Source organism: Mangifera indica, chromosome 14 (assembly GCF_011075055.1).
Source record: "Mangifera indica cultivar Alphonso chromosome 14, CATAS_Mindica_2.1, whole genome shotgun sequence".
In the NCBI taxonomy this organism is placed as follows: Eukaryota; Viridiplantae; Streptophyta; class Magnoliopsida; order Sapindales; family Anacardiaceae; genus Mangifera; species Mangifera indica.
Genome location: NC_058150.1, coordinates 4,051,654 through 4,071,572, shown reverse-complemented (window position 1 = coordinate 4,071,572; position 19,919 = coordinate 4,051,654). Strand labels below are relative to the sequence as shown.

General features: G+C 34.8%; 4 protein-coding genes across 4 annotated transcripts; 2 read left to right on the top strand and 2 right to left on the bottom strand.

Moving 5' to 3' along the window:
* Positions 1–1,932: 1,932 nt before the first annotated feature.
* Positions 1,933–6,836, top strand: LOC123196638 (chloride channel protein CLC-a-like). Its single transcript, XM_044610694.1, is given in 8 exon segments — positions 1,933–2,769; positions 2,837–3,386; positions 3,460–3,488; positions 3,491–3,659; positions 3,734–3,911; positions 4,657–5,193; positions 5,285–6,423; positions 6,597–6,836. Coding segments are annotated over 6 exon segments (1,134 nt in total). The 5' UTR covers positions 1,933–2,769; positions 2,837–3,195; the 3' UTR covers positions 5,315–6,423; positions 6,597–6,836.
* Positions 5,323–6,836, top strand: LOC123196639 (chloride channel protein CLC-b-like). Its single transcript, XM_044610695.1, has 2 exons — positions 5,323–5,774; positions 5,851–6,836. Exons 1-2 carry the CDS (start codon positions 5,511–5,513, stop codon positions 6,358–6,360), a joined length of 774 nt encoding a protein of 257 aa, XP_044466630.1. The 5' UTR covers positions 5,323–5,510; the 3' UTR covers positions 6,361–6,836.
* LOC123196637 (uncharacterized RNA methyltransferase pc1998) lies at positions 6,715–11,081 on the bottom strand. The gene is made up of 15 exons (XM_044610693.1): positions 10,804–11,081; positions 10,614–10,728; positions 10,409–10,520; positions 10,236–10,280; positions 9,974–10,041; positions 9,808–9,862; positions 9,626–9,705; positions 9,456–9,539; positions 8,795–8,908; positions 8,290–8,408; positions 8,065–8,182; positions 7,664–7,797; positions 7,394–7,559; positions 7,188–7,267; positions 6,715–7,032 (listed from the first exon to the last, which is right to left on the bottom strand). Exons 1-15 carry the CDS (start codon positions 10,977–10,979, stop codon positions 6,945–6,947), a joined length of 1,554 nt encoding a protein of 517 aa, XP_044466628.1. The 5' UTR covers positions 10,980–11,081; the 3' UTR covers positions 6,715–6,944.
* Positions 11,082–12,396: 1,315 nt separating this feature from the next.
* On the bottom strand, positions 12,397–18,329 carry LOC123196827 (uridine kinase-like protein 1, chloroplastic). The gene is given in 15 exon segments (XM_044610959.1): positions 12,397–12,608; positions 12,610–12,753; positions 12,830–12,912; positions 13,585–13,657; positions 13,774–13,867; positions 14,112–14,172; positions 14,526–14,586; positions 14,711–14,794; positions 15,186–15,380; positions 15,863–15,942; positions 16,779–16,875; positions 16,960–17,078; positions 17,416–17,485; positions 17,566–17,657; positions 18,010–18,329. Coding segments are annotated over 15 exon segments (1,416 nt in total). The 5' UTR covers positions 18,158–18,329; the 3' UTR covers positions 12,397–12,593.
* Positions 18,330–19,919: the final 1,590 nt, after the last annotated feature.

The following is a 19,919-nucleotide window of genomic DNA, read 5'->3' as shown; positions in this document are numbered from 1 at the left end:
CTAAATTTTTCTTGACTCTTTTATGGGAACTTTAACCATGCCCTGGAATTATCTTTGTGCAGTTTAAGTTCTTTCCTGTATATGTGAGCTCAGTATGGTTTAGATGATATTAGAGATATCATGAAATTTGAATTATGACGGTTAGTATGATATGGGAGTATTGTTAGAGCTAAACTTTCTCTGACAAAGAGAGAATTTAGGATTAGCATCTTGGTGGCCTAGTGCTTTAGCAGATTGGTATTACAAATGCTAATTATATCTCTGGAGGGGGAAACCTAAAACTGTTGCACAAACGGACATGGAAATACAATGAAATAGTTCTGTCAACCTTCCAAAAACTTTGAAATCTTTTTAGTGAACAAAACATGCCTTGAAGCTTGAGTCTTTTTAGGTAGAATTTTACAAGAAAGCAGTTACCATATCGAGTAGAATCTTGTGAGGAAGACATTTTATTTCTAATACCAAAGAACTGATACAATCTTATGTTTTGTGTGATCTGTATTTCATTTTACAGTAGCCTATTCCCTCAAGGTAACTTAGGGTAGCCTCTTCATCCCTTGCATTTGCTTGGAGCTCTCCATGTAAACGATGATCCTCCCAAACTAGTTTTTTCCTGCAGAGTGCCACGAAGTGTCTCCAATCTTCAAGCAGCAACTTCGGGTCATGGCATAGTGTTGGTGGTGAGGAAGAAGCAATGGGGGCGAATGTTGTTGCAATACTGAAAAGCCCTGCTACCCAGAGCAACTATAACCACACCAAGTGATTCGCAAAATATTTAGTTCCGTTGCCAATACAAAAGCTTTCCAGGAAGAGATCAAGGATAAAGCCGGGACGTGACCAATTGTGATCAACAATGGTCAATATGACGATCGATCTAGCATTGCTACTCTTCTTAATACAGCATTGCTCGACACCTGCTAAAGAAATAAAAAAAATACAAAGGGCTTCCAAAATTTTACAATAGCCAGTTTAAAAATCGCGTAACATATCATTAGCAAGTTCCCTGATGAAGAGTATCATTTAGGGCCTATCAATCATCTTTTTTTTTTTTGGTAATTTCAATGATTAGTTCTACAATCATTCTATTAAATAAGTGAATAATTTAATTTTAATATGTTGTCATATTTGACATTCTACTATTTTGTTATTTGAATTATCATTTGACAAAATGCTTTGTTTTGGCAATCTCTTTTGTCTAGGTTTGGATAAGTTGTGTGAAAGGACTAAGTATTATGAGCATTACCATCCGAAATAAGGAGACTTTATTGTTCTCGACACCATTTTTCTCTGCAAACAATGTCAAGTTGGGTGCATAATGAAATTTGATGCCCTGCAATCCCATTATAATTCTAAAAAAGGAAAATGCTTGTACTAAGTAAGCTTTACTCTCAAAAAAATCCTTCAAATCCATTCTTAAACAACTCATTCGGAAGATGAAATATTCTTTTGTTCATGTGAAGTAATTCAACTTTTACACAAAACTGAAAATGCGGTTTGTCAGTCGGTCAAAACAGTCTGATCGATTCATTCAAACTAGACCTCAAAATGAGTATTAATCTAATTCGATTCTTAAAACCTTGACTCAACAAATACAAAGGTTTTAAATGTAACAAAATTAACCCCAAAGGCTTTACATGGATTTATAGTCAAAAATCAAGATCCCAAATAGCAATCCCAGCTTTTATTTTATTAGTCTTTTATGAAATTTATATATATATATATTTGAATTGAGAAATTTTGATAATTCCATGTCTCTTAGAAAGAGTTTTCAATACTTCAACCTTTATTATTACCATTTTTTATATCTATGAACAACACTTCTCTCTCCTGGCATTGACCAACCAATCCTTTCTGGGATAATATATTAAATAGGAGCAATGCAGTGCGTACCAAGCAATCCCATATTTAGATTAATCCAGATTCAAGTGGAATTCTAGTTCTATCAATAAGCTTCAAGCTTCTGATCATGGAGAAAGTGGAACCAAAACAAATTTGATGTTGATATGCCTATGAAAATTCCAGTATTACCAGAAAATCATTATACATTATAATATAAACGGATAAGGCGGCTCTTGAGTAATCCGAAGAGCCGGTTTTCTGTCTACCGTTGATCTTTGCAAGATCATCCGATCAGATTTGTGCAAGCGACTCACTGGGACGAGTGGGCAAGAGGGTACAGCTTATCTGTCAGACTGCACAGGTGTGTGAACGCATGGAGCCAAAGCAAGCAGCGAAATTTCTGATAATAAAGACTTGCATTTTCATTATTATTGACATTGTTTCCCAGAGCAACAAGAATCCAATGGAGAAAAATAATGTATTAGCTGATCTTTGGATGTGGAGTTGATCATTGTATCCAGATTTTACTTATGTGATATGATTGATTCAATTCGAAATAATTATCTGGCTAAAATAAGATCGACTTTACCAAAAAAAGAAAAATTGTATTAGCCTGTTGATCGTATGAAAATTTTATGCAGAACTGAAATGGATTCAAAAATTTCACAAGTTCTTACATTACATATCCTCCCCACCATTTTCAACAATCCATTTTACCCGTATCACCACCAACTTTGATCCATCGACAAGTTCACTTCCACTACCACGAGAAGCATCAAACTCATCGTCTCCACCACCACTAATATCTATTCCACCCAAAAGTTTTAGCATTTACTCCACCAAAGAATTCCCTTTCACCACCAATGGCTGTTTCCCCAGCAAATCCTCCACCACCAAGTTCATTTTGAGTCAAAAGAATGGAATTTTCAGGTCAGAAACAAAAAGGAAAATTAAGTCTTTAAGACAGCTGAATTGATTTCCAACTGCTTGGCTGCAGGTTGCATGGGTGTTGGCTGAATTGATTTCTGATGTGTGGGCTGATTTTCCAAAAATTTTGTAAGTGGCAGTGGAAGGTCATTTTGCCTTTTTCATTTCCGTGTAAAATTATTTTTTTATCCGTTCACATAATTATTTTTTTTTACCGAAAGTTAATGACGGATTGATAAATAGATTTTTCAAATCGTCGCTTCGGTGAGAAGTATCATTAGGCCTATTATTGAGACAAATTAAAGAGTGTGGGCAGAATATAATAGACATTACAAACAAGAAATTCCAGGAAAAGAAAAAGTTGATTCACTGTCTTCCAATCTAAAATCAACAAGGTCGGAGCCTCAACTGAAACGTATGAGTGCATAAATGGAGGAAGATTCCAGTCAAATGGAAAAGGCAACACCAGCCCACATGGAAGCTGAAGCTAACGAAGTAAAAACAGACCCGGAGGGCAACTCATTACATCAACCCCTCCTGAAAAGAACCAGAACGTTATCTTCAAATCCACTTGCCCTGGTTGGAGCCAAAGTGTCCCATATAGAAAGCCTGAACCATGAGTAATAACTTATAATTAAATCTTCTATTCCTTCTCCTTCTCTTTTTCTAATTTTAGTCTCCTCTGAATAACAGGATCAATGAGAATGATCTCTTCAAGCATGACTGAGAAGAAGATCAAAAGCACAGGTGTTGCAGTATATATTCTTGAAATGGGCACTGGCATGCCTTGTTGGATTGTTAACAGGCTTAATTGCCACCCTCATCAATCTTGCAGTTGAGAACATTGCTGGATACAAGCTTCTTGCTGTTGTAAACTTTATACAGAAGGACAGGTATATGTTACAGAAACTTATGAACTTACCTTTAACATGAGCTCTGAACTTTCCCTTTTTTGTGATGATGGCAGATACATAGCAGGGTTCATCTTTTTCACAGGGACCAATTTTTTTCTAACGTTGAGTGCTTGTGTTCTCTGTGTATTTTTTGCACCAACTGCAGCTGGTCCCGGAATTCCTGAAATTAAAGCTTATCTTAATGGAGTTGACACTCCAAAAATGTTTGGTGCTACATCATTGATTGTTAAGGTTAGTTCTATTTACTTCTTATGGCTTGGTTTAGTGAAGAATTTCATGTAGGTGCAGATTTTTACAGCGGATTTGATTGGGTTAGAGTTAGATTTCCACAGTGGGGTGATTTCTATTCTGAAAACGACACTCAAATCATAAACCTGGTCCTCTTCTCTGTCTTATTAGATTTCAAGTAGACATTTATTGCAGACTACTGCACCTTCGGAAATGGTCCTAGGAGAAGAATAGAATAGGTGAGAAAGTTCTAAAAAAATTTAATATGGAAATAAGTTGTCTCTTGAATTCAAGTAATTAATGTAAGATTTAATCTCATGAACAAAATCTAGTTATTTGATATTAATTTTATTGGATATACGTTTAAATTATAAAATATTGAATTGAAAACTTTAATATTATAGAATACTTGAAATATCATGTATTTTAAATTCATAACCTATTAAAATTATTTACATTGAAATGATAGTTTTTCCGCTCCGCTCTTAAAATCTCTTTAAATAACAGTTTTCAATAAATAAAACTATGTTATATGAGTTTCGCAAATAAGACATAACTAATATATAGTAAGTTATTAAATCCTCAAAGTCGAGTAAACTTAATATTGTTTATTCAAATTATAACTTGTATTGAGTTTATCTTTATTGATCACTATTTAATTATACAATTTATTAAACCAAAATGATAATTAATATTAACCCAAATTTTCTAAGAATTAAGGTATTATGATAATTTAATGTGAATGCAGATCATTGGAAGCATTGGAGCAGTCTCGGCAGGACTAGATTTAGGAAAAGAAGGGCCTCTGGTGCATATTGGCACTTGCATTGCTTCATTACTGGCTCGAGGGGGGCCTGATAACTACCGTATAAAATGGAGTTGGATTCGCTATTTCAACAATGATCAAGACCGGCGTGATCTCATCACCTGCCGTGCATCCTCAGGCGTATGTGCAGCTTTCTGGGAGCCAGTGGTTGGTGTTTTGTTTGCTCTTGAAGAGGTGGCCACATGGTGGAGAAGTGCCCTTCTTTGGAGAACTTTCTTTAGTACAGCAGTAGTGGTGGTGGTGCTCAGGGCTTTCATTGAAATTTGCAATTCTGGAATATGCGGGCTCTTTGGCACAGGGGGACTCATCATGTTTGATGTGAGCAATGTTAAATTTAGATATCTTGTAATGGACATCATCCCTGTAACTGTCATTGGCATTATTGGTGGAGTTTTGGGAAGCCTCTACAACCATTTTCTGCACAAAGTCCTCCGACTTTACAGTCTCATTAATCAATCAGTAAGCAACTGAATCAAACTTTCTCATTCAGTTCTATTGAATTGATTTTTTGGTCCAAATGCTGAATTGATTGCTTTTTGTTATATTGCAGGAAGGGAAAAATACAAAAGCTACTGCTTAGTCTCTCTGTCTCACTCTTCACTTCAGTGTGCCTATATTGTCTCCCATTTCTTGCCAAAGCCCGCAATCCCTCCGTTTCCGAAACCTGCCCCACAAATGGACGATCCCGAAACTTCAAGCAAATCAACTGCCCAGATGGCTATTACAATGACCTAGCTACTCTTCTCCTCACTACCAATGATGATGCTGTCCGAAACATGTCCTCCTCAAATACAACAACTGAATTTCACATAACTTCTCTCCTAATTTTCTTTGCACTGTATTGCATCTTAGGACTTTTTACCCTTGGCATTGCTGTGCCTTCTGGGCTCTTCCTCCCTATCATTTTGATGGGGTCAGCCTATGGCTGTCTGCTTGGCATTGCCATGGGATCCTATACCAAGATTGACCAGGGGCTCTATGCTGTTCTTGGTGCTGCCTCCCTAATGGCTGGCTCAATGAGGATGACTGTCTCACTTTGTGTAATATTCCTAGAACTAACCAACAATCTTCTGTTACTTCCAATGACAATGATTGTTCTTCTTGTTCTTCTGATAGGTTGGAGACAGCTTCAATCCAAGCATATACGAAATCATATTGGAACTGAAAGGCCTACCTTTCTTGGATGCAAATCCAGAGACATGGATGAGAAATCTCACAGTTGGAGAGCTTGCTGATGCCAAGCCACAAGTGATTACCCTTTCTCGAATAGAGAAGGTGTCCCGCATTGTTGAAGTACCGAAAAATACAACACATAACGCCTTTCCCGTAATAGATGATGGAGTGGTGCCACCAACAGGACTAGCCACTAGGGCCTCAGAGCTGCATGGATTGATCCTGAGAGCTCACCTTGTTCAAGCACTGAAGAAGAAATGGTTCCTGCTGGAGAAAAGGACAGAGTGGGAAGTGAGGGAGAAGTTCACATGGGTAGAGCTTGCTGAGAGTGAGAGGAAGATAGAGGGAGTCTCCGTGACACGCGATGAAATGGAAATGTATGTTGATTTGCATCCTCTTACCAATACTACTCCGTATATGGTGATGGAAAGCATGTCAGTGGAGAAAGCATGAGTGCCTTTCCGGCAAGTAGGACTCCGCCATATGCTCATCATCCCCAAGTATGAAGCAGCAGGGGTGAGTTCATCCATCTCCCTATGCAAACATTAAGGACCTGTTATTTTTCTGATTTATATCATCACATGGGTACTTTCCAGTACTCAAAGTTAATTAGGTAGAATTGATGCCTCCAGTGGCTTATTTAATAATACTGATTGATTTCAATAACAGTTAATGTGCTGAATTTGCAGGCGTCTCCAGTGGTAGGGATCTTGCCCAGGCAAGATTTAGGGGCTTACAACATTTTGGCTGCTTTTCCTTATCTGGCAAAATCTAGAGAAGCAGAAAGGCACTGAAGAAGAACAGAGATGTAAAAGTTTGCACCGTTTCTTTCCATACGTATTTCAATCAAATGAGCACATATTGTTTTACAGAAGAACAGAAAGATGCTATACATCTTTTTCCCTGTTATGAACTTCTGTTACAGTTCACCTAATTGATTTACCTTTCCCGCATAGAAACTTCTGCCATTTCTCTAAAGTTACTCAAGAACAAGTGGACATGTCAAAACTTGGTGCAATCCAGACAGAAAATGTTAATCACATGCTTTTCTTCTTTTTCTTCCCCGATTTCTTCTTCTTGAGGCCTTGTCCTTGACCTCTCTCAAAGACAGACAAAACTTCAATGCTACAATTGTCAAGCACAATACTTATCAATGCAATTTTAAAGCAAAGAAAAGAAAGGGAGGATGTACATAACCTAAGGATTAGCAAGAACAAATATAGTCTGTTCACTTGTTTCGAGAGGCAACTGGAAAGACATTTTCACAGAAACAAGAGTACCTCTGGGTGCCAGGGAAGAAATTATAACCATGGACTTTCTTCAGATGCCATTTCTTGCTAGACAACAATGAAATGCAGTCCTGCCAGGTAGTTTGGCACAATTAGCTAAAGAAAACAATCGGAAGTAAAATTTAAGAATGCCCAGAAAACATATGACCAAAAATTCCATGACATTGCAGTAGTAGCTGCTTTGATTGCATAACTACCTCTTTAAAGCTTTCCCACCCACAGCCTATATAAATGAGGGTTTGAGGAAGTGATTGACTGTCAGCAGAATTTGTTTTGCTTCCAACTTGAACAGAGGACTCAATCGCAGCCTCCCTAGCACGTAAAATCCAAGGTCTCTTTTCCTCTTTTACTTTTAGTGATACACTGAAAATTGACATAAGATAGGTTAACAATTTGCAAAGTATTGATTACAGAAATTCTCAAGGAGAAACTGAACAGATTTGTCTGGGTCCAGAAAATGGTCCTACCTTTCTGATGAAGATTTGGCTTTTCTATCCACTGATGAGATAGTTTGTAATGCATCAAGAAGAGATGCATCCAGTCCCTTTCTAGGAGGATCAACAACAAGCACTTCTGATCCTTCAAGCCAGGAAAGAGGTTCCTGCAAAATATGTTGATGAATCATTAAGTTTATTTTGGACTATTCCACAACCAAGTATAAGCTGACTGAAAAACTAAGAAGTTGCAAGCTGTCTGTATTTCATTTAGAGTTTGAAGAATTTGCAGATATAAAGTTAATCCAGAAAAAATACTGCCAAAACTATGACCAACTTGTGAAATAAATCTGTAAATATTTCATTATGAAATTCTAAGGGCAGTTCTAAGATGCATAGGATCATAAATTTAATTTGTCAAGTTAAGCACCAACAATTGAAGAGTCTGCATTGTGCCAGCTAATGCAGCCATCCACTGATTTGGGTAAGCGGCTAATCGTCTTCTCAAAAGACAGCTTTGACTCTTTGTTAATCTCAACGCATTTTACAGACCTGAAAAACCATAAATTCATATATTGGAGTTAGTATGCCTTCTATTTAGATTTTGGACATAAGAATGGGACTCAAATTCCAGAGCATTTAAATTATTGAGCCCTTACCTGCATTTTCTTGAGGCAGCCAATGAAATTCCAATCACACCAGCTCCTGCATACAAATCAGTGACAGATGCTCCATAAGGGACATACTTTTGCAATTTCCGTAGCAAGATATCAAAAGCCTGTAGAAGGTGCATATCACCAAGTAAAATCAAAAATGGAGTTTTGAAGCCCAGGAAAATAAGGCTAGGTATGTTTTGCTAATTATCAAGTCCAGCTATCATAAAATAGTGATTTGCAAAGAGCTCCAGGAGTAGCAATGACACAAAAGGGAGAGAAAAAGTTAAGTATCAAGTAGAGAAAATAAAATACTAAAATGTCATTTCACTGCTTTCAGAACAAGCATGTTTAGTCCTGACATCATACACTTATAATTGTATAATGGAAGGACAGTATTTATAAATGTTTTGATGATTTTCAGCCCTATCTCCATCATTGGTTTTTAATAAGAGTTAAATTCACAAGCATTTCCTTTTACTTCATTGATGGACTATGAAGTTTTGCTTACCCTTGTGTTTGCTTGACCAAAACTGGATGGTGCCAAGGATATATCAATACCTCCAACATGTTCCCAAAAGTCATTCTCTCCTAAAAGATGTCTCCATCTGTTCCCAAATATGACCTGTATTATCAGCAGAACTTAGATAAGTACAGAAGATTCAGATCATTTGAGATAGGACAGCAATCAATATCCATGGATACAATGTCAAACCTGCAGCTGCAGGCACCAATTCATCCAAGTTATCAAAACACAGCCACTTCAACTTAATCCTATGTTATTGCAAACAATTGCTCAAGATAAGGCCAAAATTATGATAACTGATTGATACTCTTCAACATTTCATTGTATAAATAAGCTTGCTACGTCAAGAGTTACTTCCAGCAAAAGAAAACAAAATTCAAATGATACCAAACTTCAAAACAGCATTTGCCACCCACCAAGCCAACCAGAAAATTTTCTTAAATTAACAACCATCATCTGTCAATGAATAAAATGTTTCCCATTCAGAAAACTGAAAAAAAGAAGCATTTTTCATCATCACTCTTTTACAATCTATAAATGCACAAACAATACAAATCAACAATCAGATTCAAAAGTTTTATTATTGGTTCATCAATCCTCCTTATTATTATTTAAAAAGAAAGGAAAAAAATACCATTGAACTCACATTATTAGTTGATGTCTGAAAGTTGGCCCATACAGAGTGAATATAATGATTATTACTCCTTGACCCACCATTCCTCCACAAGAACTGCAAAATGCAATAAAGTAAAGACAACAAAAAAGAGAAAGACAGATTCTGAACAGAATAAAAGATAAACAAGGTGGCAGACTCACATAGGCCAAGGCATCTAATTTGTCTGAATTAGGAGATTTCTCATTTCTTGAATTCCAAACTAAAGTAACTTGTACTTTGCCTGTAAGCACAATAAAAATCAAGTAACTTTAATCATAAAAGAATCAATCAAAGTTCAAACAGTCCAAACTCAAAATTCTATAAAGGCAAAGTGCTTAGTGACCATTTCTGTATCTTTCTGCAGCAGGAATGGATGTGTTGTGCGTTGTCACAGCCATCTGCAAAAAAACAGGTCATTTAATCAGACTTAACTGTCAAAGATTACAACAGTTTCAACAATTAATTATTCATCTTCACTATGTATAGTTAACATTAACAACATTAGCCACCTGAACATATCGCAAATCACCTGTCCCCTGATCCTCATCATAAGGCTCAACATTCAACTGTTTAATTCCTGAAGATACACATTGAGCAGCATAAATAACCAAAGAAATATACTTTTAGGGATGTTAATCTTTACTAATATTAAAGAAGTAACAATTAAACAAGAAGAAGAAGGAGAAGGTGGAAAATCACTTTGAAAGGAACTAACAAGGTAATAATATATTTTAAAAAAGGTCTAAGCCGATACTCGAGCAAGAAAAAGACCTTGTCTCAGTAGCTCAACAGCAGCATTAATACGAGGATGATGAGCTGCAAAATTAACATCCAAAATTAATTTAATTACTCAATTAACACATTAAAGATGCATAAACATTAACAAAAATTACATTAAATAGTATCCCAATTCTAATCACAAATAAATAAATTATAATACAAACCTTTACAGTCAGGAATATCCACTACATTATGAGTACCCTCCTGATACAGCCCAATCAGAGGGCTCATCGACGACCCACGAACCGCCAGTTTGGCTCGACACCTCCATCCGTACTGTTAACAAAAATAGCATTAACAAAAACCCTAATTTAAACAAAATTTGTGAAACAAGAATTTAATTGAGAAATGATAATTTAACATAATTACCAGTCTACAGCTATCGAATGTGAAATCTGTCACACCGAGACTCTCGAAGAAATCAGCAGCCTCGTCGACGATGGGCGGACGGTGGAGATTGAACTCGTGCGAGCAACCGGAGCACCTGAAAAATTTCAACTCAATGAATTAGTTAAATTAAAAAATTTCGAAGACTATAAGAGTGAGAAGAGGTGCGTACGATTGGAAGTGAGGGCATTGAAGGGCGCACGTTAGAGAGGGAAGGGCGGTTGCGTGAGGGTTTAGAGGGAGGGAAGGAGGGGGAGATGAAGATGGAGGAGTGCGCACTGCGTCAGTCGACAGGTGGCAGGAGATAAGGGGACAGGGAGGACGGACGGAGAGGAGGCACGAAGGCATTTGTGAAGCGGCAGGCAGAGTCGAGCGAAGCTCAACTGTTTGCTCACTGGCGGGAATGGATAAAGTCCATTCGGGAATATCTAGATAAGTGATTTTTATTTCCACTTTCACTTTTAAATTTATTATTTTTGGAATAGTTTTAATTTTAAATATAGCCAATTTTTTAGGGGCTTATGGAAAATAATTTCTAATCAATCTTCAGTCGGTGACCAACAAAATATGGGTAGACAAAATTACCCCCTTACTTAAAATTGTATTGAACCAGTCTCAGTATTTCAAAATCCGCATTCACGACCCACGTACAGAAATCGTCACGCATATTATAACACCCATAGGATGTAACAAGGTTGATTTTGTCTTTTCACTCAATTAGAGTTAATAGTGTTATGCACTTATGTAGGCTATGATTGAATTAAGGAGATTGTGAAAAAAAAAAAGAATGATGTGCATAAAAATGAAAGTTTGTTTATATCGTGTGTCATCTTATAAAAAAATTAAATGACGAATGATTGTTTACTCAAATAAACGTTTGTTTTAAAGATTATTTAATTCAAAATTCTTTAAAACAAGACTCATAATACAAAACCCACCATTTTCTAAATGATTCAAGCACTTTTTTTTTTTTTGTAAATACAACGGAAGCTGTTTTCCGGTGATTGAAGTGGAGAGAAAGGATTACAACATCAAACTTTGATGATAGGATAAGTAAGAAAGAGATTAAGTATTTTCATATGTTTGAACGTATATGGTATTGAGTTTGTGTACTGGTTCTGATTATATTAATATGCAAATGGAAATGTGTTCATCTGTTATATAATCAAATAAAGATAAATTTCACAGTGACGAAGTCATCGAGAGAGATTTTCCAACACAAGTATTAAGGTTGAAAATGACCTAAAAGATGAAACAAACTCAAGACCATAAAAAAGTTATGTTGACTTTAAGAGATAGAACCTAAAGTTATACAGTGAGCGAGAAAATGTTTGCTAAAGTAATTCACTACTGACATGTTATAAACTTCGTTAGAATAAGAAAGCTAATTCCAAGGTATATTACATCTTTCGAGGTTTTTGGAGATTATGGGCACCGTTGCTGCGTAAGTACATTAATGACCCTTCCCATATGTTGATGAGGACCGAGGATCTTGAGTTAAAGAACAATTTGATTTATGCAGAGTGACCAATATGGGTCCTCAACAACTCAATTGAGTCTTGAGTTAAATGAGTATATAACAAATACAACCTCAACTAATCCAATAGTTTTTTCAAATAGTATCGAATGAGATAGGAAGTATGCTATAATCCCTAGCCACTGAAGATTCTTCCATAAAAACAGGTAAACAATAAAAGAACAATGCATGAAACATAAAAGCTACTTACATAAAAATTAGAAACGATGCATGAAACAGGAAGCTACATTGAGAGAACGCCATCCGATTCATCACTAAAGATTCTTGCAGTAATGCAAACACAAACTAATGATGACAAATACTGGAGATTAACTAGTATCACTGGTATATCATGCAAACTATGAATTCCCTCCATATTTCAACAATTGATTATAATTTCCGTAAATACCGCCCGTTTGAATGCAGGTAATAATCTTATCTACATTTCAACCATCATCATCAATCGTCAGTGCCAAAGTAACGATCACCAAACTCGCCCATACCAGGGATGACACGGAATTCTTCATTCAAAGCAACGTCAATTTCAGAAGTGACAATTTTCAATGATGGAAACCTTTTACAAACGCAATGGATTCCCTCTGGAGCCTGAAGTTAAATCAAAAGATTAGTATATTAAAAATAAAGCACATAGGAGGTATCATGAGTAACAAGAATTACTCACAGAGATAAGGTTGAGGAATATAATGTGGGATTCTGGTACTCCTTTCTGAATGAGTAGTTCAATAGCTTGATTAGCAGAGTTCCCTAGAAGGAATGAACATCAAGGTTAGTTTTGAATCATCATACAGGAATATTGTCAATATTATGCAAGTGCCCACTGATAATAGTTCAACAGCTTGGTTAGCAGAGTGCCTACTTGCCAAAATCAGTAGGCACATTGTTTTACTAAAAGCTGAGGTATGCAAGCCCTGCATCATTTTTGCTTTCTTATTTCAAATCTGGAAATATTGGCTGCTCATCATCAGATATTAAATAGCCTGCACCTACTCCCTAATCATCTTCTGTGTTGTTTTGCATTACAGGTTAACCAAGACATCAATTCAAGATCATAATTCCAAGGAGCATGTCTTAAAATGGTAATACAAAGACGTTACTGCTGATAAACCTAATGGCTGCTACTTTCCGGTGGTTTGAATTGAAAAAGAACAAGTTCAGTCACTCAAGCAGTCATTCTTAAAATTTATCTACGAAAAAAACATCCAAAATTTTCTTCACTCTCTCTTCTCTACCTTCTGCTATAAAAGATAAGGGTTTTAGCACAAGAGGACAAGGATTAAAAAAAAGGAGCAAGATATGAGGACTACAAAAAATTCTTGCAAGCAACTCACATCCCTAAGCCTATTTAGGTATAATATAGTATGTCAAATAACAAAATAAGGAAAATGGCAGTGAAACTTCAAAGGAAAAAAACGTTACCTGTGGCAAGTACAGGGTCAAGAAGCAGGACATGCCGTTCTGAAATATCCTTGGGAAGCTTCTCATATATTAGCTGATCATATTGAGAGAAAATTGAAGACTAAAATTAATTTCACATAACCTTTAGTACCAAGGGATGCAACACTCTAGCACCAGTGCTCTTGTCCTGTTAAAAAAAATCTTCTTTACCTGTTTACCATTATCGCCATCACGGTGAATCAGAATTTTTCCAATTTTAATTCCTTTGCAGCATGCACGCAATGCATTTTCCATGCTCTCACCACTGTAACATCACAAGAGGAATGTGTTAGCATGAATCAAGATAAATGAAGTCACTAAAAATTAATCACAGCAAGAATTCCCCTATCAAGGCTCATGTCCAGCTTCCAAAGGGACATGCTGAAGGTTGGAAACTGAATTAAGCATTATCGTATGAGATAAGACGGAAGTTAACAACATAACTCATCGTACAAGTACAATGCAATACAACTAGAACTAACAAAATCAAAACTTCATTAAGTGTTCACCTTCGAACAATGGAGACCCCACACAACTTCTTGCAAAAATCAACCCCAGTATACAGTGATGCTGAAAAGAATAACAAAAAAATTTCCAAGTTATGATATGTACAAACATAAAAACAAATACACACAAGATGAGAGAATAGGCTTAAACTTATCAAGCCAATGGCAGAGGCATAAGTAAATTCACAAAGTTTATGCACACTTTTAGAATGTGGGGATGGAAGAAGAGGGGCAGTATTGGGATGGAAGCAAAAAATAAAGAGAGAAATTGAGATCCAATGGCTTAAGAACAAACACACTGTCAAAGCAAATATTAGAGACACAAATTCATAAAGTTGATGCATATTTCCAGGATGTCAGTAAATAATATGAATACAGAAAAAATGAGTTCTATCTCACTACGTAATTCTAACACACCTGTTGGAGTAACTACTTGCTTCTCAGTGAATGGCAGATGGCCAAGTCCATGCTCAACAACCTGGAAGTCAAGATAAACACAAGCAATCATAGTTTTACCATATGAAACAACTCGGATTTCAAGGCTTAAAAAAGAAACAGCTCAGCTATGCTACAGTATCAGCTAAGCTATTAAAAAAAATTACCAGACGGATAAGTCGATCTGAGTAAAACACAAAATCATGCTTTGATATCTCCCTGTCCCGTATCAGTGTATGCATACCTCTAATCTGAAACATGAGTCTCTCATAAGAAAATAATTAAATAAGTACTAAACATGTGAACAATAAATCAGATTGCAAAGTTGAAAGGAAATTTGAAGGGTGCAAAAGCCCGATATTTATATCATGCGTAGAAACCAATTCTCACAATGCATGTGTTTTTATGTTTTCCAATCACATCAGGCATATATTAAGTTATGTAATCCAGGAATTTTTTATCATTAAGACTTGTGTCTATGTCCTGTAAAAGTAATAGGCATCGGGTCATAACACAGAGAAAAAAACTGTTCTAGTATTAACAAATGAAGGCATATGATGCCATATTCCTGTTTCTTTACAGAAATAAACCTCATTTATAGAAGGAAAAATAAAAGGAACATTACAGACAAAAAAGATATACCTGGAATGTTGACTGAATCACATAGACATGGGGATATATTTTACAGAGATCATGCTGACCAAGCTTTGTGTGGATATGTTGCACAATCAAATCAATGGCAACATGATTATCACCTCCCCGGGGTATGATTACATCCGCATATTTCTTTGATGGAAGAACAAAATCATCAAAGGCAGGTTTTACAAACTTGGCATACTGCAAATTAAAAAAACACTTGCAATGTAATTATGATTCAGAATGCCATAAGAGGTATAAATTTTAAACTAGAGACCCATGCAGATAACTTCAAATAATGGCAAGATTAAAGCGTCCAATTAGAACTACGCATAAGATTAAAGAAAATTTTTTTTCTAATTTTTATGTAATAAACCATGTGCTGCAGGGTCTGTTCTCTAAGTGGCAGATTAGGTGCTTCTATACATCTGCCTAACTCCCAGACTAGTGGCTTTTACATACACATCCAAATACTTACCAACATAAGGAACAAGTTATCAACTAATATAGATACACATAATACTCGTATAATAAAAATATATAACCATAAGGTCAAGTAGCACAAATGAGTAGGAGCATGAGCAGAAGATCTAAGCCTTCATCCAAAATGAACTCCTAATATGTTCCCAATTAAAGTTTACTAAATTAAGTTGTATCGATTAAAGATATCATAAAAGTCTTGCCTGTTCAAGTACAGAGTTTACATCCCTACCCCTCTCAACTGTGTCGCGTCTAATTCTACGAGCAAGCCTCACATCAGCATCTACAATCAACAAAAGTCAAATATTATAAACATAACAGAGCAAACAAGCAGGTAGAGGAAGAGAGATGCAACCAAAGAAATACATCTTGACAACTGCTTTTTCCCATTGGACTGTCAAAAATAACTCTCTAGAGAATCAATAACAACCCCCACACCCTCCACCCAGGTCTCAACCAGACATATATGTGCTTGTGCACACATACACAAAGCAATCCTTGCTTAACATTGACAATCAGCAAGATAGGTCCAATTAACCCCCAAACACTGCACACCTATGAAGTATATTTTTACAATCTACCAACAGGATCCATGAAATTGTAAAAGCCTATATTTGGGGAATGCACAAATTTAAGTATTTTCTTTTATATCGAATTCAAGTGTAAATTATAGAGAAGATCCTATAAGGATATCAAATTTGTAAAATGCAGCAAAATTAATGCCCTAAAAATGAGTATTCAGGGTCATCCAACAACTGCATACACACATTTTGCAGCAAGAAACAATTTGACAAGTCTATAAGCATTTATAAATCCTGAAATCAGATGGCAAACCATTTTATAAAAAATCCTCTGAATATGCTTCAAAAGATTGATTTTGTTTTCGCTTCTTACCTATTTTCTCCAAATTAAATTTAAGTACTTAAGAGCAAAACATCCCTTCGATAATTATGAGACACAAATTTGGTACTACTAAACAAGTCAATATGGAGCACATTCTATATTGTAAAAGCATAACATTGAAATCAACCATACTAAATGCACAAATGAAACTAGCAGGATAAGAAATATGATAATCATGATGACCATGATAAGAAAAACTGACTAAAAAGATCAAACCTGTGTCAACAAATATCTTCAAGTTCATCAGGTTGCGGACACGTTGATCATGGAAAACCAGAATACCCTCCAGGATAATAACATCAGAAGCATTCACCTAACAAAGAATTTAGGAGTAAAACAGTATTCTTCTGATATGATGAAAATACCATACTAACTCAGCATGTTGTTGAGTAAATACCTGCCGAAAACTATCAGAACAGCGACGGTGATTCTTAAAATCATATATGGGAACTTGGTAGGACTGCCCGGATTTGAGCGTTTTAATGCAATCTAGAAGCTGCTCAGTGTCAAAAGCATCTACAAAAAGAGTACTATCTAATTACACCAACAGGTAGTTGAAACTGTTATCAAAAGTTACGAGAGAAAGTCTTTATGTAGGAAGGTCACATCACTTCCTCTACCCGTCCATCCAATAATATCATGCCAAATATCATGTACTTTGTCTTTCATCAAACCAATCACAACCATGACAGGCTAATTTAAAAACAAAATCACATATGACATAATATCATCATATGTACATACTGATGACGTGATCTGTCCTTTCACCTTAGTTTTCCAACAATTCGAAGTGAACTAGGAAAAGTAATAAATGACAAGAAAAAACTGAAATATGATTCCAATCATTAAGTACCAGGATGATCAAAGTTATACTCATGTACACGTTTTGATTCTTCAGGTGTCAAACCACGATAAAATGAGTCCTGCATAACATGGATATCAATTAAATAAAAAACAGAAAACTCTAAGCAAAACAAAGCAAAAAGAAACGAATGAAACAGACCTGATTGACAAGCACAACGCGATGATCATGAAGTTGTTGGATGATCATATCACACACAGTGGTCTTACCCGAAGCTGTACCACCCGAAACTCCTAAACAATTATAGTAAATAATCCCACACAATCAATAATCAAATCATGCAAAAAAATGGGTATAAAAAAGATATTTGAACGAAGGGACCAAATCATAGATGAAAATGATATGATCAAGTACAAACAATAATGTCACTAGAGTAGAAAAAATCAAAGATTATCCAATTTAATCCGAGTATTAATATTAAAGAACAAAGGATTTCACAACACATAAGAGTCTAATGATCATTAATAAACCAAATGCAAAATTCGCTTTGAGAAACTGAGGCAGTTAAAGCATTCTCAAAGGAGCTTTTAGCTGGACTAATTTAACTTAAAAGCGAATCTTAGAAATACTTTGAAATGTAATTACCGATAACAAAGGGTTGTTTGGGAGCGTTAACATCGGCTACGGCGGAAGCCGAAGGAGATGAAGCGGCGCCGTCGATGCGTAGGCCGGAGAAGTGTGGTCCGGAGGCCTTCTCCATCACATAGTCTATCGAAATCGCTCCCTCAGGCATTCTGACTATATTTCCCCCTCGCTCCAATTAAGCAAAAGCAAACACCAAACGCACGCTATCAGTGTGGATATTGCCTTTGTTCAGTGCCGTTTTTGTCACCAGATTCTCAGGCTCATTGGATTAGAGCGTCAGCGGCTTTTTCAATTTATTTTTTAATCCAGTTTCACTTGAAACTAAAATGACTTTTCCTTTTTAAATAATACATCAGAGACCATCTTTCAATCCAACGGTCTATAATCAATCTTAACTTTTATATTATATATTTTTACTTACTAAGCAAAAGCATTTAAGTGCATATACATATATATTATATGGTTGAGAATAAATGTTTGGAATATGCCAGTCGTGACTCGCTTTTCTTACAAAACCAACTTAAAATTATTATTATTTTTATTTTTTTGGTATCCAGAAACTCAATTCAATTGAATCTTTTCTTTAAAATTGAATAAGAAAAATGTCAGATCCAGTAGTTAACCTCACCAGGTGACTCGAACTTAAAATTAATTGCATTTTTCGTTAATGCAAAAATCTTATCGAGAACGTACCCAAAAAAAAAAGTATTGAGAAAATGAGTGCCTAATCACATTATTTATTATAAGTATGGATAATTGTACTTATACAAATTTAGAGTTATGTCAGGTCTCTTTATAATAAATATCAAATTAGATTTTAAAGGTAATATTTTATTATACCATTGAATTTTATTTTATTATTAATTTTAATATTATTTATTTATTTAATAATATATCATTATTGATATTTAAATTAATTGTTAATTTATGTCATTAGTTGTGTTTATGTTATATCAGTTTAGATTTTAAGTTAAAAATATTTAATCTTAATCTTATTTAAATTAGAGTTATTTCAAAATCTTTTAATCTTAACGCAATATAAATTATATTCGATTGATTCAATATTTTTTAAAAAGACCTTAAAAATTACATATAAATATTTTTTAAAACACATTAATAATTTTAGTGATTAAATTTAATTCCCATTACAGAAAATAAAATAAATTTTTTAAATAAAATTCAATAATAATCTAGGCAAGTACAAGTACATGAATAAACAATTATAGACAATACATAATAACTTCAATTGCTACTAATACTTTTCTTATAATATTTCTTATAATTTTTCAAAACATTTAGATTAGTTTGGATTGGTTTGATATCAATCGAAATATAATTCAATTTAATTTTAAATTATATTGGATTAAATTAAATTTTATATAAAAAATCTAACTCTAATCTGATTTTTTTTGGTTAAATTATGTTAAATTATTGAGCTATATTAAAAATTATAACTCTAATTATATGCATATAATTTTATCTTTTTATTTTTTTTGTAAAAGGAAATGTGACAAAATTTTAATAAATTAATTATATTAGCAAACAGTTGGTGGGCAATGAAGGCCATTAGAAAATTTGGTGTGATACAGTGATGAAGTCAACATTAGGGAGCTAAAAGATTCGTGAATTCAAAACATGTGGCATATTGGCGTTGCAATCGAACCTTGGGAGGTATCTAATTATATATATATATATATCTTAATAAAGTTACCAAACTTTTTGTTTTTTCTTGTCCAAGGGATTCCATTTTTCATTTCTATGTTAAAAAGAAACAAATTTATATTTGATTGCGTATTCAAATTGGATTCATATAATTATCGAAAATTATATTGAATTCACGAATCAACTTTCATCATACGTTTCATCTTTATTTTTTATTTAATAAAATATAGGATGATTCAATGATTTGT